Source organism: Gambusia affinis, linkage group LG08, assembly GCF_019740435.1.
Source record: "Gambusia affinis linkage group LG08, SWU_Gaff_1.0, whole genome shotgun sequence".
In the NCBI taxonomy this organism is placed as follows: Eukaryota; Metazoa; Chordata; class Actinopteri; order Cyprinodontiformes; family Poeciliidae; genus Gambusia; species Gambusia affinis.
Genome location: NC_057875.1, coordinates 25,413,021 through 25,435,462, shown reverse-complemented (window position 1 = coordinate 25,435,462; position 22,442 = coordinate 25,413,021). Strand labels below are relative to the sequence as shown.

The window sequence follows — 22,442 nt, the reverse complement described above, 5'->3', positions numbered from 1 at the left end:
ACTGGTTAGCATCGAGACTTTTGTACGTTTGAACTTTGAAAACGCAGATTAAGACATTGTGGTATAAATCATGTGGCGTGAATTCAGGCAAAGTCAGAGATTTGAGCCAATCAACAAACACGTCAGAAGTTAGAAGGTCTGCGTCTGTTTCTAAGTTAGCTAGTTTCAACTTTTATGCCCCAACAAGGTGTGCTACTTGTGCAGACAAATTAGCTCGACTTGAACAAGTAGAAGCCATGGCTACTTTGGTGAATACAACTTGGAAAAACAATTGCGGTCCGTTCAACATTCTCAATGTCACTTCTGACGGTTGCCATGGCGCCTCAACGTGATTAGGTGACGTAGCTGCAAAGGGTCAATAAGTCATGTATCAGTCACACAGGAAAATCGCGACGTCTTTTTGCAGTGTTCTAAGATGCAAAAATTTATGAGATGTATATAAAAATGTACTAGCGAACATCCTGCGTCTTTGAATCTTTGTACAATTTGACACATTACAAGGGCAAGCAGCAGCTGGGCATTAATGTGAAGAAACAGCATATACCGTTTTCAGTTCTGGAGGTCTATTAAGATAAAAAAGTCTGAACTTTACTCACTGGAGGACCTCTAACAAAGCCGATTTTATTTTGGGTGTCAGAGCAGGGCTGACTAACTATGCAGGTCTGCTTCCCAGACTGGTATTTGTAAGATAATAAATAAATAAATAAATAAATAAATAATTATTGATATTAATATTATACAGAGTCATGCTGAAAAATTGATAAATAAGTGATATAATATGTAGGCTGTATTGATGATTTTTTAAAGTAAACATTTAGTTTTTATCTTTTAAGGGAATGTTTTAAGTATTTTCCAGGCACACAGTGCCATTTTATAGCCCAATCAAGTAATTATGTTACCTTCAGTTGTTAGAAAAATGCTGTATGTATCCAATATGGCTTAAGAGAAATTCAACTTCCTAATCTGACGTCTCAAAATTGTGCCTCTTTAAAAAGTGTTGCTCTTTCTGAAACTCCGTCTTCAGGAAGTCATCACAACATGGCTCCTCTATTAACCCTTTTAGCAACGTTTGTACCAGCGTTTCACTGAGAAGTCGGGCAGAGTGTCGGAAACTGCAGGAACGAGGAGGCGGGGCTAGGTGCAATCAGGCGTTTTGCACAGCTGAATGGTTGCCACGGGAGATTAGAGGATTTCTCAAACATGCATGAAATAATCAAGGCGACACTCCTGGTATGTTTTTCATGAGGGAATAATATTATAACATGATGTTATGTAAAGCTCAGAACAGTTGATTTTTTTTAACAGTGTCCCTATATAATGTAAGAGAAAAAAACATTGTTTTGTTTCTTTAAGAATGTCCATTACATAAAAATTGGCATAAAACCCCATGCCGCATCGCAATATTCTGCTGTAAGTGCGAACAGCGCAACTCCTACCTCCCCTTTTCAAAATCTGTAAATATTTTTTGTGTTTTTCAGTCACTTACCATCACAGGTGAAAGTCACAGGCTGTTGAGATTCTGGGATTTCAATGGAAACTTTGACAGAGCAGTTATTGTCCGGTCCGCTCTCTCTCTGGGCGATGACGGGGCTGAGGACGAAGCCCGGGTTGGTTCCGATGTTGTTGTGAGGGAATCTGGAACGTAGGCTGCAGGAGAAAAAGAAACAAAAGAGGGTCAACGCATTTTTATTATATTTTGGATTTCATATGGGGGAAAAAAATAAAATAAAATAAAGGGAAACAAAGGCCAGCCAGTCAGCCATATAAATCAGATGATCTGGATCAGACTGCTGAAAGTCTGACCGGATATTTTTCTTTGCTAGAAAACGAAAATGCCAAGAAATTTTCTCTTTTGTCTCATTTGCTCGCAAAGGGATTCCTTTAAATTGTAAGACATGCAAATCATTTTTTGTTGACCACCTGGGATGCGGTGACGCTGCCAGACGTTGGATGGGCGTTGACGGTGTGATCATAGTGAAAGTACATTCCGTGAGCACAGCTTCATCGTCACCCCACCCAAACCAAATACTGTGGTAAGAAAACTCCGTACAGATCGCGGAGATGAACTAAAGTGGAAACATGTCATCAAGTGAGCGCGTGAGCATTTAGAAGCATGCTTTCATTTACAAAAGCTTTAATTAAACCATGGGTGTTTTTGCTTACTTTTTTTTAATTTAAGTGAAATTTACTTCAGACTATTAGCAGTTTTATACCCATTAACATAGTGTGGGAGAATAACTAGGAGACTTTCTTCGTTTTAAGCCAAAAGCTGCATTATATTTCTAGTATGAAAAATGCATTGTGACATGTCACGACCAGTCTGATACTTGAGACTCTAAATATCTCAAAAAGTGCTTCTACCTGCCTATTGTAATAGATTAGATACCAAATATACCATAATATGAATTGATGCACATGGTGGAAACCGCCTTAGCCCAGCCACAGAAGCTAACAGTCTTCCTTATCTCTGCTCTTGTTTTACAAATGTCAGCAAGTAGAAGTGTGTCTACGCATTTCATATTGCCAAAGCACATAGACTATTATGTATGGTGGAGGATCAGTGATGCTGTGGGCCGGTTTTTCTTCCCAAGGAACTTAGAACGTTGTTAGAGTGAATGGCCTCAAACTTTTCACAAAATTCAGAATAAATGTCTTTAGAGCTCAGCCAAATAACTGAAACTAGATAATCACTGGGTATTCTGAGAAAGACAATGATTCATTAAACATAAAAAAAAATTTAATAAATCATCAAATTGGTCCAACAAACCCCAAAATCCCCAACTGTTTTTTATGGCCAACCTAAAGTCTATAGAAAATGTTTGGGTTGAGCTGAGAAACGAGAGCAGGGGAAAGGAGTCAAAGTTTTAGACAATCTGGAGAGATTGTGCCAAACGGTCAACAATATCCCTCTTTGTTCAAACCTCCTGAAATGTCAAAGACTAAGTGCTGTCCTACTGTCAAAAGGAGGTTGTGAAAAGTGTTAACAGCAGCAGTGCTAGTGCCAATTGTGGCACGGGTCATTTAGTCAAAAACAATGAGACGTTTTTCTGCTTGTTGATTGGACTTTCCTCAAGGTTTCTACTGCCATTAGACCACTGAAACAAAACATGGATTTGTTTCCTGGATTCTTACACGTATTTACCAGAGGTACCAGTCATTTTCTCGGGTGTTGGATGTGTTGTGTTGTACCAATATCGGTCCGTCCATCCATCCAAATCCTTAAATTCAAGAGTTTAAGTCACTTCCATGGCCACAAGTGCACACAACTCAGCACCATGGTATGCTGGCTACTTCCTGCAAACATCTGGGAAATAATGGGTTGCTCTCAGAAGCTCAGTGAATTCCACTGATACAATAAGCAACTCATCAGCAACTCATTCTGGTTAGAGGACTTTGAGAGGCATCAAGCGCATCAAAAACTCTAAATCTCATGAGACATTAGCTCTGGGACAGAGTGTAAAATGCTACGCAAAGCATCAGATGTGGAGGTAAAGCATGTTACTACTGGAGAGATGGAGTTTGGGTCAGCAGTTGCCAGGAGAGCAGCTCTAGCATTGAACGTAAAGTTTGGTGCAGAGGGAATGTTTTTCAGGAGCTGAGTCCATCAGTTCCAGTGAAAGAAATTTGTAGAGCTTCAGCATACCAAGACATTTCGGAAAATTACATCCTGCCTACATTGTGGGAAAAGTTTGGGAATGTCCCTTTCAGTTTCAACGTGACGGTGCACAACGTGAGTTAAGAGGGGGGAGAGTTTGACTGGCTTGTACAGATTCCTGAACTCAATAGATCACTTTCTGAATAAGCTCAAGCTGAGACCAGCATCAGAGTTTGACCTCATATGACCTCCAGGCAGAATGCTCAAAAGTTCCCATAAACACATTCCCAAACCATGAAGAAAGCCTTCCAAGCAGACCTGAGAGTAATCCTCTCAGAATAAAGACCACTTACTTCTATGTATAATACAATTATGTAATAACTGTATTGTATAAACAATACAATAAATGCATCAGAGATAATACAATTATAGTATTGTTTATTGTGAAAAAATTTCTCATAAGAATTTGATAAATTTCAGTTATTGATGAAAACACAAAACTGACAGCATCATTAAAACCTTTATTTTTGCTATTTTCTCCGCTGTTTGTTCCATATTTGCTTCAATAAAAATCAATGAATTTGAAAATATGACTAAATAAAGTTACTGTGTGCCGTTTAGTGACATAACTCAGCTTTTTACGCAAGTTGTGTGCTGACGAAGCCAGTTTCAAATGGGAATGTTTTTCAAGAATATTTCTATTTGTGGCACTGTGAATGCAATGCAATACGACAAAAAAAATATATATTTTTTATCATAATATTTATTGTTATCAGAATAGTACCTCGTTTAGCTATCCCACCCAAAGTGTATCTTTATTTTGGGGTTGTATGATGATGAGCCTACAAATGTGATGCTGAGGTTGTAAGATATCAAGCTAAGATGTTTATTTTATGGAAAACTTAATATTGTCAACATTTGTGTTATGTACCATTGATATATGGTTGTTATTGCTCTGTAAAAATAATAAAAGTGTAAGTTCTAAAAAGAAATAATAATAATAAAAAAAGAATAGTACTTCAATATATCACACTAAAATACTACGTCGAAATCGCCCACCACTACCTTAAAGATGAAAAGGCAGCAAAGAGTGGACCCACTTCGTATAAAACTCTTCGGATTGAGAGTGCAACGTCACTGAAGTTCATATACGTTTGAAGAGAGGTGAGCAAATAGTTTGAGTTGGTAACGGCCCAAAGAGAGGTTAATTGTTCTCCTCAGTAGAAAATTCAGCTTACCTTGCCAAGTCATTACAAAACGCAACAATCTCCAGGTTCTGGGCGTCCTGCTCCTCCAGCACAGCATTCTTCACCAAACCATTCCCCTTCCCCTAAACAAGCAAAGGATTCACTAAGATTAGAATTAAAAGAACAACAACTGCTTTAAAAAAAAGTACAGATAAAACTTGGAAGGAAAACTTGTATGATTGAGGGTTAAAAATCATAAAAATGTTTTATATCTTATATGTCCTTAAGTATATGCATCTTCAAAAGAGCTTAGCAAATGTCAGGATAGCAATAGTGAGTTCAAAGACTGATGAAGGGGAAGTTTTATTGGAAACTCCTCAACGCTATTAATCCTCCAGAGCCAATCAACAAGTCAGAAGGAGCACAAAAACACAACCATTAATCTTTAGATCTTTTGTGTCTGTGTGACGCTGCCTTGGTTCAACAATGTTTGGGTGTGCAGCTTGAGTTCAATAACAGGTTTTAAAATAAAAGGCAGGACTATCAAAGGTATGGAAAATCATCTAATACATAATTTTGCACATTTACGCACAGAAATAAATCCTGAGACGGCACCCTTTGGAATTACTCTTAGAGATTCCTGGAGGCCGGCCCGCAGCAAAGAAATCGCAACTACACTGTCTGTCTTTTACTGCCGTCTGATTGTCAGCAGCTGAGGAATGCACTTCCTGAGGCACAGGAAATGAGTCGCGCAAAGACTCCGCCCCTTCCTGGGAAGCAAAAGTGCTCAGTCACGGCTTGAAAAATCGGTCAGAGCTCATCCCAAATGAGGCAGAAAGAGCCGCACAGATGGAGAGGGATGGGAAAAAATGGATGAAACAAGCGTTCAGAATATTGATGATAGATTTATCCTTTGTTAGATGGTAGATTTTATTGAGAGCTGAACTTAAACAGTGGGTGGATTTATTACAAAACTACTTCATTTTGTAAAGTCCCAAACACAACAATGAATCTGTGGTTTTAATTAGAGATGTACCAAACCAATATTAATATCTGTATCGATCCATATATAAAAAATATTCTAGACTGCGTTTCAAAAGAAGAAACATTAAAAGTCAACTCAAGTCTGTTTTTGTGGATCAGATCGGTATCAGCTGATACTAAACCTCAAGTATCGGTATCGGAAGTGAAAAAAGTGGATCGACATGTCACTGCTTTTAATGTGACAAAATACAAAAACACCAAACCTTTCAGCAACTCTTGTAGCTGTCGTGTTATTAAGAAATCAATGAATGTGAGGCAAGCAGAGGAAGATCAGTAAAGTTGGTTTTAATTCAAGAAAACCACAAAAGATTCTTCAAAAATGATAAGGAAGTGAGAATCTTTTATGGTTGAGATCAGAATAGCCTTGATGCGTCACTGAAAGCATAGAAAGATCCGTCCATGTTTCACACCTTTTGTTTGTTTTTTTCCCGGACACTGAGTGGGAACTCGGCAGGTCTGAAGTCATGGGAACAGCTCCTTTAAAGTCACATGCTGACTAATCTCTCATCGTCTCTCTGCACATCCGCTAACGTATCACAACTGTTGACTGTAAAATCATGAACACACTGTGCAACATAAAGACCACAGCCTCTTCTAAGTAATTCAGTGAGTTGATCCAAATAAGCATTTTTACACATAATTAGCAAATTTTTGCATCCACTAATTCAGTTTTTTTCATGTCCGATGGCGTTCTTGTCCAGGTTCTGTGGTGTGACTTTGTATGTGAGCATCCTCTCTGAACATGTGTAGCAATGCGAGTTCAAATAGGGACGAGTATTAGACTCGCAAAGTAGATGCCATCCCTACATGTGACACTCCCATCCAAGACGAGGAAATGTAAGTTTTGTTTTCTTCCAACGCCTCTAATCAAGAAAAAGGCTCAAGTTTAAGTTCTCTCTCCTTTACAACAAATTAATCAAGCTTGTAGTTCTAGTCCTACTGGTGTAGTCTGCAAGTTCTTTAAAGAATACAATGGAATATGAAAAACAGCAAATGTCATATCAAAACCCAAATGTTTCATGAAGGAAACATGGCTTCAACCTAGAGCACGCTGGTGAATGCCTTCAAGACAAAAAAAGAGAGTAAAAATTGCCTTTACAAAAATGTAAACTTTTGACTAATTGAGTAATTTGTAATAAAAACTGATCACTTTCGTGTTTTCTGATCCTCTTGCTGTCCAAATTCTACTCTAAAGTGACAGATAACCAATTAAAAACCCATGACGTCTTGCTTAACAAATAATACAAATGTTCCTGGGGGGGGGGGTTTAGATGACAGAAGAAAACTACTGTGCAAATCCTTAGCCAAACTAAAAAGAAGAAATATCACTGCTGTGGTCAACAAAATTGCAAAAAAAAAACAAAAATAGTAAAAAATTTTCTAAAATTGTTTTAAAACGACAAATACATAGTGAGCTTGAGTAACACACATTATACTGTCTAAGACCACATAAAATAAAATTAAAAGCTCTTGCTAATTCCACATTTAGTAGTGGAAAACTAAAGGCTCAAACAAAAAAAAAAACTTTCACTGGACGTTGAATCAAACTGCAGCTACACACTTAAGAGTTGGATTAAAAAACAGAAAGAACAAAACAAGGTTTAGCTGAAAAAGTTGAAAGCAGTTTCACTTTAATCGTCTGGGTGTGATATATTATCATTTTATCCTGTTACACATTTACTGCCAGCAATAGCAAACATACTGCAAAGTGTCTTGTGAAAAACAGCCTTTTCTCCCCTCCAATCAGTTTCATCGGGTATCAAGTTCACCACGGGTGGAACTGAGAGGTCGACACCCTGAAAACAAAAACACCCTCCTCTGCTGAGGTATTAATGGCCGTCTGGATAAACCTCAACATCACCGCGACATAGAGGCGGTGGATCATGTTGGCAAAATACTTAGGCAGAGTTCAAAATGGGCCATTTTCCAAGCAAAGCAACACTAAGAAGAAATCAACTACAGCAAACTGTAAAGTTTATATGAAGGGGGAAGCAAGTAGTCTTAAAGAAGAACTACTACTGCTTTCAAAACGGAAGTATCTGATAGCTAATGAAGTCACGCTTCCTGTGATAAACTGAAATCAAGTACAACAAAACGTGGCTCAATGGACAAAGGGATGATCAATCACTGTTAAATGCATCTTTCTTGTTTTCATTATGCGCTCTATTAAAGATTATATTTGCTTTGCTAAGCTGCAACTCAATTCAGAGAAAGGTCAAAGTTTAGGAAGCGGCGTGCCATTCGTCAGGTGAGTCACAACGGACAGGAATCAATGCAACATCCTCTTACAGACTGCGCTATCTCACCAGAGGAACTTTAACGTGAGAATCGCTTAAGGTGTAGGTTTTCACATTTGTGCAGAGAGCGCAATTAACCTGAGCAGAATAGAAAAACACGGCATAGTCTGAAGTGCGGAGGCGTTGTTAAAAGGCTTGTGGAGGTCTGGAAGTGTGCGGGGGAAGAGAAGATCTCTCTGTTATGTAAAAATAAAAAAATAAAGTACAATGTATGCTGACATCCTACAGGTTTCACCTTCTCACTAAAGAACTTGAGCAACAGCACAGATAAGTTGGGCCATTTCATAAAAAATCAGTCTGCATGTAGAGGGAAAGGGGAAAGGTGGAGGAGGGTTAGATATTGTTTCAATAACAGCTGGTTACCAAATTGACGTCATTACAAGCTGGAAGATGATGTTGATGTATTCAGCCGTAATGTAATGATTCAAAAGCACATCCATCCGAATTAAGAGATGCAACACTCTGGAGCTGACCATGAGTAATATGAACAGGTCTCATCTTAACCCAGACATGGCAAAGTGCAGTAAAGGATGTCAGTAAGAAGAAGGTTTGAAGAGGCGCCAGTCAGAGGTCGACTGACTGACAAGAGGTCTGTCACCCACTAAGGCATGACACCTCAGCTAAATATAAAGGTGTATTTGTTTGGGTGCTGATCATCATCAACTCAAGCTTTACCTACAAATGAAAGAGTGAAACAGATGGGGTAGGTGGGTGGAAGGTATGCAGCAGCTAGATGGAAAGAAACAGCCACACAGTTTGAAGTTAAGTAGAGTCAAAGTGAGAAAAGGGCAGAGGATCAGAAACACATGCTGTTCTTTCCGGACTATATGTTGCTCTGGAGTGAAAGAATAACAATGTCGTGAGGACAACATTGTTCATGTTGATGAAAGGTTCCAAACAGTGACACGTTGTTTTCAGTCACTAGGACATCTGCTGGCTGGCAGTTTCTGATGCACCAGTGTCTGTGCTCTTGATCAGGAACAACTCTGCTCCGACTGAGTTCTGATAATCTGCGCACCCTTGTCAGATTTCCCTATGTTAGCTGGTGAAGTGCGCAGCAGAGCAGAGAAGCCTACAGTAAAGGGTTCGGCATAGTTGAGCTGAACTGCCGAATTCGGTTGTCACTGCCGCAGTCAAAATCACATCATTTTGTTCTCAGCCTCATATTGTCTGCCCAATTTTGTAAGTTTGCACTTAAGCAAAGAGAGAATAAATAAATAACCAGATACTAAAAGCTAGTTATAAATATGTTAGTACAAAAACATATAAATAATAAGTGGAAGGGGAAAGCCTTAACAATTCAACATTAGTGTATATTCTACATTATTGCTTAGTCCGCTAAAAAAAAAAAAACATACTACAACTGCATTTTAAAAAAATTATGTTACGTTATCAACAGTGAGGGAAGAATTAGTCATAAATAATTTTAAAAAACACCTATATATTATTATGACAGCATTCAGACCATTCATTTGCTTTTTTAGCTTATTCTTCAAGCTACTGCCTTTCTAGACAAAAAGTACTGGAAAAAAATGTAGACCTTGTTGCTATTGTTATTCCAACTGTTTCATCAATGAGAGTCTTTAACCCGTATTTGATAGCACTCTTACTAGTGTTTAAAAACTTATAATAAATAAAAACAATGATAAGCCTGGTGGGAGTGCAAGTAAAGCCTGGTGGCCCACCAGGCTTAACATACACTGGGGGAATCCCTGGAGGTACAACATTTAATTTGACTTTGGAATCAATAAAGTGTTTTTTTGAATTTGAATTGAACTTGCAGAAGATAATCAAGTCAGTATCGCTCAAACTGTTGACTATTTTTAGAGATCTGGCATCTCAGAAGAGTTGGGTTAAAATAGTAACACATTAAGGGTGATAGTTGGGCTATTCCGCCACAGAGGACCTGCACAGACCTGTTCCTGTTTGCAACAAGCAGACAGCGGGCAGCAGCAGAAGGAACAGGGGGAGCAAGCAAACACACAACACCACCACCATCATGACCTCCCAATAAAAAGGCGGCAGGCATGACAGACAGACGGAGACAAGAAAAAGTGAGCACCGCGTTGAAAAGGTTCAAACTGCGAAACATTAGTAGTTTCAGCAACAAACACATGCAAATCTAGACATAACATAACATATGGGCAAGAGTAAACAAGCACGGTTTCATCATTTCAAGAATAAAGACATTCCTCAGCCCTGGAATCCTCTCTGGGGTGTGCACACTGGATGAGTTGCCTTTGACAAAGAGACAAACTAAATCTCCAGAGTCCTCAATGAAAGTATGAGTGAGACATTATCAATAGCGTTCTTACTTTCAATAATTATGTTTTGCTTGTTGCAGCTGTAAACAAGAAACAAAAAACAACAAAAGTATTCTGGAAAGAATATATAAAATGTACTGTCGGGAGAGTTAATTCTTATCGTGGTGTGAGGAAGTGCAACAGAGAAAAGTTCTTTGGTCAGGACAAATCTAAAACAATCCGCAGGAAGTGGGAATAATGGCCCAACGAAAACACCCTCACAAAACAAAAGCGCTTGAAAAGACTAAAAATCAAGAGCAAAGACAAACTATATTTTCATAAAAGTCTACGTATTTTAGTATTTAGTGATCTGTGAGAGTCAATTGTCTCATAAAAGCGCTAATACAGTTGAAGGGTCAGACATTAAAAGCACGTTTAGACAGGGTGACTGGTTTCAGCTTGACTCGCCACAGATAGCGGCCATGTTGACAGATGGCAGACCTCTATTATGACTCTTGCCTAAAGCACTGTCCTTATTAATTTCGTCAAAGTCTTACAACAGATCATAGAAGTACCTGCCTCTCTTAAAACACATGATTTTTGGGAGGTAAACAAAATGATAAATGGTCATCTTGTGTAATTCATATATTAATTCAGCTGCTTTAACAAAAAATAAATTCAAGTTGATACAGCAGCAGCAGTGTCCAAACCCAGGGCTGATCTGTATCAAATGCATGGTTCAATACAAGGCCTGCGTAGAAACAACATGTAAACATACAGAACACAAAGAGCCCCTGAGGGCTGAAGCGTTGAAGTGTTGGTTTGGATTTTGTGGAAGTGAAATTCTGTGAGGTCATCATTGGCAATGATTAACTTCCTTACAGTAAAAGATCAGCGCATTACTTAGTGATGGATGTTGAAGATGACAAAAAAAATGCACACAATGGTGCTAGCAATTGAATTTAGTTGAGTTTAGCAAAAACCACATCCACGTCGCATTATCATCCAGTTTAAGCAGCCTACATATAAAAACTGAAAGCTTTTGCCGCAATTGGGGTGACATTACAAAAGAAAAAAAAGGATGTTTCTCCATAACTGGCAAGGTGGCAAAATGCTGACCAAAAAATAAATAAATATTTTTTTTAAATCACTGAAGGATCTGCAGGAATTTCTAGCAAGTACTCAAAGTGCTCCACAAACAAATGTATGCTCCTGTATTAAATGTCTGGAATAAGAAGTATGGTTGGAAGAGATCTGTCGCCTGCTCTTCTTCAACCAGCAAAGATCTGCCTAAAATCTCCCAAGACTGTGTGGGATCGTGTGCTACAGTATGAAGAAATCAAACCTAAGCCTTTGGAAAACTTCTACACAAGTAAATCTGGAATATGAACCACTTTGAGCATTAATAAGATAACAACATAAGCAAAGTAAAACATAGGGGTGTCAGCATCATGCTCTGTGTATATTGTTAAGGCGATTGTAATAGAATGAAAAAGAAAAAAAATGTGCTTTTAGCTGAACAAGGTAGGGAAGGAGAAACGTCCAGAGAATCTCATAGAGTTAGAGAATTTGGTAAGACGGTGTGGTGAAATATGACTTAAGGTGTGGTGTGCTGATAAGCTGCTACCATAAAAGACAATTAAATCAATAAAAAACCTGAAAAGTCCATACTTTTTTAGAGGTTGGGTTGTACAGGATATATCAAATTAGAGAGTTTGTCATATTTGTTCATATTTCACAAAATATAAGTGTGGCATTTTAGCATGGGTGTACACTCTTGCAACATCAGCAATCACAACAGCAGGTGTCGGAGAACTTTCATGTAGGCCTGGCACACTAACAGATTTTGCTGGACAATAAATTGTTCCAGTTATTACTGTGATAAACAATAATATTGAGACCATTTCCAAGTAATATATTGATAATGGCACAGTAATGTAAGTTTGCTCTCTTATGACTAAACTTTAATTTTATGAAGAACTCTGAAGAACTCTTAACTCTCAACTGGAAGACCAGGGTTTCCCCCACAAAACCTGGTGTTAGGCCCGCCATGCATCCAGTAAACTATAAACCTAGCTTAATCCGTCTTTATCGCACTGTCACTGATTCTATAAAAAAAAGTACATTTAAAATAAACAAACAACTGTAAGCCTGATGGGCGGGCTAGTAAAGCCTGGTGGCCCGCCAGGCTGATGACACACTGGGGGAAATATAGAAAATAAAACACAAAAAAAACGTAAATAAAAAGAAAAGAAAAAACAGAAAATCTAAATGGAAATCATTGAGCTCATTTTAATTTACCATGCAATTAATTGCGACAGTGTTACTAGTGTATGACGTAAGTGACCTAATTAAGTACAATCTTGTTTCTCCAATTCTTCCCTGATTATTATACAACATGAGCAGAGCACCAGCACTCCAGAACCCTTTAACATGATAGGTCAAAGGGTTGTGTGTCTGTCAAAATTACAAATAGCTAAAGTTGATTGCCTCTAAATTAGCCTTGTGTGCCCTTACCTCACTACTTGCTTTCTGCTGGCAAGACGTCCCAGGGATATTGAGCGAGTGGCTCCTAGCAACAGGTGCCCCGGTTGAAGCTCTCCTGTGCTGTGAGCGGACCGACTGTGAAACTTTCCCCTCCAAACTGGGGCTGCCTCTGCCACCAGAATTGCTCCCTTCTGTTTCGAGCACGGCATCCCAAGGGTCCCCGGCGGAAACTCCCGGTATAACCTGAGCATCACTTTCCGACGCCACGAACACTTGCTCGTTCTCAGCTTTACGTTTCGTGAGAGGGTCCAGATCCAGCCACTCAAAGTGGGCAACGTGAGAAGACTCTGTGACTGCTGCTTGTTGAGGAGGTGGGTTGGGTGCCAGGGAGGCCACGCCGACATGTGAACAGTCCACATCTATGCCGGTGGATCTGCCGTTCTTCAAGTATTCCGAGGTGCTTGCGATCTTGTCGAACAGTTTTGCCATTTCCGGGTCCACGGTTGGTTTTGGGAAAACCATGGCTGCAGGACCCTGGATTGGAGGCAACGCCATGAAGGAAGGCTGCTGAGGCGGAAGGGCCATGAAGGACGACATGGGTGGAGTGAAGCCATTTTGAAATGTGCCGGGTTTAGGAAAGGGAGCTGAGGGGAAGAGCGGACTGGGTTGATGGGTTGGAGTGCTCACACTAGAGTTAGTCTGGCCGGGCAGAACTGATGTCCACTGACTGCTCTGGAAAGGAGAGGAGCTACAGGGATTCCCACCAGGGTAAGAGGCACTGAGGTTGAAGCCCAGCAGCGCAGAGGGGTGAGACGTTTTGCTGTTGACGCCAAAGTTGTCATCCAGTAGGAGCTTTTCAAGTTCGGCATTAGTCAGCTTGTCCACATCAATATCCCTGAACTTGTCCCCCTCTGCTTGCTTCTTGGTTTCTGGGAAGTCGATGAGGTCCTTGTCAGGTATATTCGCAGAAGAAAAAGGCTGAGGGGCAGCAGTAGTCGTGGAGAACTTTGAAGGTTTGGAGGAAGATGAAGGCGTCAAAACTGAAACCGTATGTCTCTTATCCCGTTTCAGTTTAGCCATTGCCTCTTCTTCCATGCGGAGGGCTTCCTCCTTACCCACAACCCCCTTTGGCTTGGGGACATCCATCTTGAACCCATTAGCATTATGAGTCTGGGCCATTCTGTTAAGTGGAGGGAGCCATGAGTACGACGGCTTTCAAGTCAGTGTGGCCCTAAGGCTTGCCGTGCGGAGATTTAAACACCTAAAAAAAAAGAAGAAGAAATACACTTTTTTTAAAAATGGAAAAACGTATTCAAAACAAGATAAAGGAAATAGAAGATCTAATAACCAGCCATGCTAAACTCCTACCCAGATATGCAGCAGTCAGAATTTTGTAGCAGATATGCAGTCATCACCATTTGTAAAACTAATGTTCTGATAGGGATTTCACTCTGAAAATTATACAGTCCCTCCAGTTTTCATAGAAACGTGCACAAAATCAACAAATCTTGGCCTATTTTCATGCTAATGCTTCATTGTGAGTTTGTTAAAAATTTTCCAAAAAAATGGCCAAGAACATTGGGTTTAAGCAAGTGCTCCCACCTACAGGTGTCAGTATTTCTTGCTCAAGCTTTGGCCTGACAGAAGGGTCCTGCAAGAAAAAAAAACAACTACATCTACAAGATCAAAGAGTGCTGCCATGACAAAACTTAAAACCTGTGATTAATATCTTAATGTATTTAAGGCCAACTTCCATTTCTTCAATAAATTAGACATTTTAGATATATCAATAAGATTAATTAAGGATGTGTGAACACTCGGTATTAAACAGTTATTTAAACAGTGCACCGTTTTAGACAACACTGATTAAAAAAATAATAATAATAATTTTAAGTATGCTTCTTTCAACAACAACATCAACACCAAAGAGTGTTGTTAGTATGACCTATTTTCTTACAGAATTTCTAATCGTCCAGGACTGGTCAATCAAGTCCTACATGCATCTCAAGGTTCTTTCATAAGATACTTTTGTTGCATAATCCACACTTATTCTTTGGCTCAACTTGAAAGTCCTGACATGAAATGGGCCTTACAGTCAAGCCACCAATGTCAGTATGAGTCAAGAAAAACAAACAAGTGTGGCAATTGATACGACTCAAAAAGGAAACCAGTGCCAGAGCCACCAATTATTCTCATGAGTTTGTCTGATCAGAGATAAACATTGTTCAGCAGAATCTAATGTATATAAAAAAAAAACATGTCCAGGATGGGCACAAAAAACACTACCGGTAGATGCATGTGAACAACCTTTGGGAGGATCGGAACACACAGATATCAAGGAAATCTAATACGCATTTCTTTACTCATTCTGTCCCAATTCTGTGGTGCAAGTCACACCCCTTTAATTCCACAATCCTAGCTGAATGCACTGAAAGCTCACATCTTGGCGGTCCAACTATTGTCCAAAGGCCCTAATTGATCTGTAACGAAAGAAGAGGTTCTTGGTTGCATTTTTATTGCGGGACAATGACCTAAAGTGAGCTTCCAAGCTTCTAAGCCAGGGGTGTCAAACTCCAGTCCTCAAGGGCCGGTGTCCTGCAACTTTTAGATGTGCCTCTGCTGCACCACACCTGTATAGAATAATTAGGTAATTAGCAAGGCTCTGGAGAACTGATCTACACAAGGAGGAGGTAATTAAGCCATTTCATTCGGGTGTTTTGTACCTGTGGCACATCTAAAAACTGCAGGACAGCGACCCTGTAGGACTGGAGTTTGACACCCCTGTTCTAAGCCTTTATAAATCATCAATGCTTTGTTGCTCTAAGCGCATTTTAATTGCATATTGACTGACTGTAAATTGCCACATATGCTGCTCGGCCAGCCTGCTTATAAAATCCAGGGCATCATGTGGGTCAGACCTCTCAAATCAGTATCCCGTGTATTCATATAGGAACGTACGTCAAGATAAACACTTCTTTTTTCAGGTTTACTGTTAACCATAAGGTGCATATTAAACCTGGGAGTGTCTGTATACTATAAATGACTAAACAAAACAATGATAAGCCTGTTAATCAGGAACACATTACAGTTAATTCACAAATCTACTAATTTATTTTTATTACTACTAAACCTGCTCATATTTTCTCCATTATTTAGCAACGCCTTCTTTCATAAATTGTAGGAAGGTGCTCCGTTTCATGCTACAAAAGAAGGCTGACATATTTACAACCCTAGCGATAACAATCCAAACATAACTTTTCTCATAAGGCATGGTGGTGCTGGATGACACAGCAGCGTCCTCAAAGCAACCATTCATCGAACGGTTGCGGCGCAGGGGTTGAGCGAGTTCCTCCTCTCCTGAGCCTCCCCTCCCGTTGTGGTGGTGAAGGCCGACTGTGCCGGCCGGGACTCGGGGCTTGCCCAACGCTATTGTGCAGCTGAGGAATTTGGCATGCTGAAATGCTCAACCTCCCCTCTCTCTCCCTCCCTCAACTGGAGCCTTCTTTCTCCTTCTGTTAGCATTACGTTAAGAGTCACGGCCCAAGCTTGTCTTATCAGCTGTGTGAACCCCAGCAGGTTGTGGCAATGTGGCTGCACCTATTGGGTAGGATCCAGAGTTTTACAGCAAAACTACTCAGGAAAATCAATACAGACTGTCATTTTTGGACCATGTTCTTACTAATGCTTTAAATTTTCTGTGGATTCCTTGCATTCTGACATGTGATCCGCGTGCCACTATTTTTATACAATAAAAAAAGCATGTTCTAGCAAAACAAAACAGATACCTTACGTAAAATGTAAACAACAAGTGAAATTTTGCCTGTGACTAAACTTCATAAACATTAGTTGACTGTGGTTAGTTCTGCATGGTAGGATCACTGCATCACTTGTTATTCTACCAGTTTTCACCACTTTTAGGACAGAAAGTCAAATGTGCCGAAAACCCTCGAACCATAAAGCCCTCCAGCAAAACATCCCGAATAAGGCTTGAAGCTAATTCGTTACAAAATAAGAGAAACAACATTACTTACAGAAAGTGTCAGTGGTAGTTTTTAATCTTATTCGACCAAATTTTTTTTTTTGCTATTTACAGAGTTTGTTTTCTGTAAAAAGCGCAAAGACTAATACTAAAATCTGAAACTAGGCATTTCTCAGAATACATCAATGATTTATTACATCAGCAATATTCTTAAACGGCATACTCTGGCTATATTTTGTAAGTGAAGTGGAAGTGAGTTGAGCTGAGTTTCAGTGCAGTTGGCGGTGAACCGATAAATCGGATCTGATTTTCTTAGTTTTGGGAGATAAGCGTTCACTCGATACTTACATGTGAAACCGATCTTATCCACCAAGCTTATCTTGCCCCACAAAGCTCTGAAAGTCAGCCAGTGTCCTCTTTTGTTCTGCCATGATAGAGGGCTGACTGACAGACCCGCCCACCAGGTCACATCCGCACGCATGCAGTTTTCAAAAATCCCCAAAACTGTTACCACCTTCGCCAATTTGTTGCTATATTTTGAAACATTTTTTTAAAAAAAGGAAAAAACAAAACAAAACAAAAAAATCAATTTTGGCAGGATAGACTTTTTAAGAAATTGGTGATCAGCCAGAAAGCTCCAATCGGTGCACTACTATTCTACAACAGGGCTAAACAATATATTGCAAATATATCGTCATTGCAATATCACAATGTATAAGACAAACCAGACCTGTCACAATAACGACAAATTGTCCCAGAAGTTATTGGGATAAAAAGATAATATTGGCCTTTTGAGGTCATTCTCAAGTAATACAATAGCAAAGGCATAATAATGCAAGCACACCCTCTCAAAGATCATTAAACTCTCATTTCCAACTAACTTTTTAACATTGGAACTGGGAGACTTTTTAAACATCCAAAATATTTCAAACAAAACATAACAAATAAAATCCATACTGAAGTCTCTGTAAAGAAAACTGTACTTTAAAAAAAAGATTAGTTGAGACCAAAGCTATAGACTGAAGACTTTCGTTAAAGAAAGAGATCATAAAGCTTGTTTTAATTTAGTTTAATTGATTTATTGCTTACCGCAACAGGCTTAATACCAATATCACAATGACTCTGTTGAGTGCAGTTACTGTTGGCTAATATATTTCAAGTGTTAATAATAGGTTGTTGTTTTTTTTAACATGCTACTGCTCACAGCAGACAGAAATGACATTTCCAAAAATGCAAAAAGGTCACAAAGTGACAGAAGCACACATAAGAACGGATGAAAGAATAAAATATTTTCGTCGCTATATTTACTAGTATTGTCACTATTGCGAGGTTTACTAATTGTTGTACGGCCCTATTGAATACAACTTGAGCAAGCTCTTGACTTTGAGGCGCCTTTTTCAGGAGTTTTTCCTGAAAGGACGGAAATTTACAGCGTCCTTGAAATCGTAGCATTTTAACACCACAGCGCATCCTGATAACAGTAACCAGCACTGCAGGGACACGGTGTTAATAAAATGTCTTCCTGGTATTCTAAAGCCATTCAAAAGCTCTGAGTAATCTTTTAAAATGTCTTGCTTAATGAAACAATAAATGCAGTGTTTACTCTTGATAGGACATCCTCCCAGAGAGCTACAAAAGTTTGTTCAGTGTGTCATATTAATGCGTGGACAAGTCACACAATTGTTAAAAATAAGACAGAAAATACATTTAAAATCGCAAATCTGCCGTTGTTTTTACAGTTATGAGTCAACAAGTTTTAAATTTAGACCTAAATGAGACTGTAATATTTTGTTTCCTGAGGCTGTGAGGAAAAAAAATATGCAGAGGTTAGCACTTTACTGTGCAGCTGATCAAGGTACAGCCTCTTTAAGATTTTTAAAGAAAATAAGTAACCAAGTCACGCAACATTTAATGACACAATCTAATGTTTGAGACCATAAACTGTAGCAAAATATTACAAACTCTATTCTTACCATTTTCTTTTCATAAAACAAATTTTAAAAAAGTTCATTGTGCCAACCACCTTATTTAAGTTTGTATTACAGCTGCGTTTAAAGGGAACTCGTGATGTATTATCTAGAAAAATAATAGATACAACCAGTTTAAGATACTTTTGTCATCAAATATAGTTGCAGAATAGGAACTCAAAGCACACTCTTAGGTCAGTTGTTTCGCTATTCTGTCACTGGACATAAATTGTGGTTTTATATTGGCATTGTGTCACCTTTGTTTGGGGTTTTTGCCCAACTGACTTCTTTCAAATCAGAGCTAGGTCGTTGTTAGCATGACGCAACTTCAACAATTGCCAAAAGCCGAACTTGGTAAACTAGCTCAGATAGCCACTTTTCGCTACTTTTGGTAGCCGCTTTACTGAAACTCCAACTTTAGATCTTTTGAGGCTAACTTAGCTGCTAAACCAGGTGAACCAGTAGCACCGAACCCCATGTTTACACAAACATCACTGACTTCACCCAAACAAACGCTACTTTAGCCACTCTTCCCAGCTCTAAGTGACAACGGTTTAATAATTTAAAAGTACTCAAGACAACTGCCAGCTTGTTCTCGCCAACTAACCACAACAGGGAACAAATGCAGGCTTTCCTCAAACGGGAAGCGGACACATACGACGACGGTTCAACCGCTGATATAACGCATCTACAAAGTTGAACTTTTATTAAAAGACGTGCTATGTGAAAAGGTTTGTTTCTCACCTTTCAGCGGTCCGGTGTTTGGAGCCATTTTTCCTGCAGCCTGCATTTTTCCATCCACTTGCACAAAGGAGACGTCAGTTCCTGTTGAGTTGGTCGGCGGAGTCGACTGACTTTTGGATGGAAGTGTAGAAAGCGGTGTCTCTGCTCTAACAAATTACATGGAGATACAGCGCCACTCCATGGACAAAGGTAGGCAGTACATCGGTTGGCAATAGTACGTGAGTTGAAGGAAACAGTCGTCATTAGATGGATGGTAAGTTACTTTGCCATTAGTAACTTAAAATAGATACTTCTGCACTTTACTGCACCGTACATCTTACTTTTACTGTTTAAGAATGTTACTCTAACTTGAATAACATTTTTGGCAACTCTACCCACCCCTAGTTCCTTCGCTGAATGAAGAATAAGCAAGTTTTAACCAAACATACACCAGACAAATACTCACCTTTGGTTGGTGTTACAGTAAGACTTCTTATTTGAACACAAGCTCAAGTTATAATGGAAACCCTGATTGCTTCCTCTTGACAGTACTTCATAGATTACCTATGGAGTTCAGGTCAGGCCCGTTTGCTGGTTGATAAACCACCATAACACTATGGTAACTGAAGCAGTTTTTTTGAACCTCTAGCAGTTTGTACAGGTGGCAAGTCCTGCTAGAAAAGTAAATCAGCATCTCTATAAACTTTACCAGCAGAAGGAAACAAGAAGTGCTCTAGAATTTGCTGGTGAACATCTACGTTGACTGTGAACGTCAGTAAACCCAGTGGACCAAAACCAGTAGGTGGACTGGAACCTCAGGTCATCACTGACTAAGCTTCATACCGGATGTCCCCCCCTCCCCCCCGGCTTGTTACCATGGGAACCAGAGCATTCAGCCGTTCTAGAATCCACTCCCTCACTGCCACATTTCAAATCCAAACTCAAAACTTGTTTAAGCTGGCTTACACCCTCTGACCACAACTGTTCTGTCTTATTTACATTCTGTTTTTGTATTTATGTTTATTGAGTCTTGCCATGTTACGTCTGTTTAATGACGCAAGATGGCCCTGAGTGCCAAGAAATGTGCCTATAAATAACATGTATTGTTACTATTATTGTTTCCGCCGACTTCTTGTGAATTGTCTCCAGTCTGCGGTAATCTGTGTTGCTGATACACCTCCTCCTACCTCATGTTTTCCTTCCACTCAACTTTCAATAAGCATACTTAGATACAGCACTCTGTTAACAACCAGCTTCTTTTGCAATTTCGTTTTGTGGTTTAACCTACTCATAAAGAGTGTCAGTGACTCTTTCTGAACATTTGTACAGTTAGTCCTCATGATTGAATACTCTTCTCACCCAGTCTGAGACCATTTAGAGGCGAAACAGTTAATTTTTAATATTTAACGTTTTCTCATTTTCGTTTTTGTTTTTTTTTGTTTTTTTTTTTTTGAGATGCTGAGTTTTTAATTTTTATTATCTATATCCATAATGATAATTTTTTAAAAGCCTTGACATATTCCAACCTTCGTGCTTCGAATTTATCTTAGTTTCACTTTCTGAAATGACTGGCAAAAAATATTGAACGGTTTCTAATTTTTCGAGATGCGTGTATTCGGAATTAAAGCTCAAGGAGGTCGAAATTAAAGTGTAAAATATAACATTCATTTGATGACACTTCCGTGTGTAGCTAATGTATAATGCACAAATTTGTAATTTGCGAAGAAAAAAAAAGAAAAACTTGGTCTGACAAACTGGCAGAAAAAGTATATGCAGAAAAGACATTGCACTGTAAAGAGTCATTTCCGGTTAAATGCTCTTGCCAAAACTTTGCAAATTTTGCTGACGTTAAGCTTGAAGTGGATCAGCGGGGGTCGCTTCCAAGAGACGGTCAAACCGCGCCACCGCGTGGCAGAAGTGAATAGTGTCAAGCTCCCCTAAAATGAAGATTCTATGTTCTTACAAGGCATTTAGATGTATCACATTAAAACTGTTTAAAATTTAAATCAACATTAGGAGAAATCTAACTTATTTAAATATATGTATAGTTAGTGTATAGTTGATTATGGAGCAGTGTATTTACAAATCTGCCTAAGAAGTTATTGAGCATCTGCAGCAAACTAGGAAGATAGAACACATCACCCCAGTTTTGCAGACCTTACACTGGCTTCCTGTAGCTCAGAGAATGGATTTTAAAACACTTTTGCTGGTTTATAAAAATCCCTCAATGAATCCCTGTAATGATGTGTTGTAACATTAAAACTTACAGAAAACTGCAAAAAAAAATGCTGAAACACCACGTACTTTTTAAATCAAGGCACAAACACAATTTGTTTAGAGTTCCCCTCAATTAATGTTTACTGGAACTTTGTCCATTTTAGCCTGTAGTCCATCTTTTCATTACTCTCCTTTATTATGCCACTGCAATGTAGTATTTTAGTTTGATTTATGTTTTCACATATGTTAAAGTACTTGCTGAAACGTGCTATGCAAATTAACTTAGCAATATTTATTCTCATAGACCTTTGCCTCCCAATGGGATGCCACCCTGGGTGGTGAGCCGCATTTTCAACATTAAAAACTTCAGAGTGGTTAAATTGTAAATAACACATTTCCAATGTTATTAATTTTTAAAACGTATAAGTAAAACCATGAAACCATTGGGATTCTTTAAATATATTTTCATTTGGCTATTGTATGCTCTTTTTACAGTCATTATTAACGAATAAAATATTGGTAGCCTATTATATATTCATGTGTAGCCCAATAATTACTTCACCTACGCACTTTTTTTTATGGGGGCTTAGTTTAAAATAGTTCTGCCATACAGGTAGAGGAGCTGTAGCAGGTGCAGCAAGCCTGAAATTTTTACAACTACGAAAATTGTTCGTACTAAAATACACAATCTTTTTTTTTTTTT

The 22,442-nt window shown here is 38.9% G+C and overlaps 1 protein-coding gene across 1 annotated transcript in view; it reads right to left on the bottom strand.

The window, feature by feature from the left end:
* The window catches only part of pik3c2a (phosphatidylinositol-4-phosphate 3-kinase, catalytic subunit type 2 alpha), a 46,872-nt gene extending 26,493 nt beyond the window's left edge, over positions 1-20,379 (bottom strand). The window contains exons 1-5 of the mRNA XM_044124756.1: positions 19,989-20,379; positions 19,544-19,689; positions 12,884-14,114; positions 4,834-4,925; positions 1,487-1,647 (exon numbers count right to left, since the gene is read on the bottom strand). Of these exons, the coding sequence (XP_043980691.1) occupies positions 1,487-1,647; positions 4,834-4,925; positions 12,884-14,032 (1,402 nt within the window). The 5' untranslated portion in view covers positions 14,033-14,114; positions 19,544-19,689; positions 19,989-20,379. The remainder of the gene's footprint in view (positions 1-1,486; positions 1,648-4,833; positions 4,926-12,883; positions 14,115-19,543; positions 19,690-19,988) is intronic.
* Positions 20,380-22,442: the final 2,063 nt, after the last annotated feature.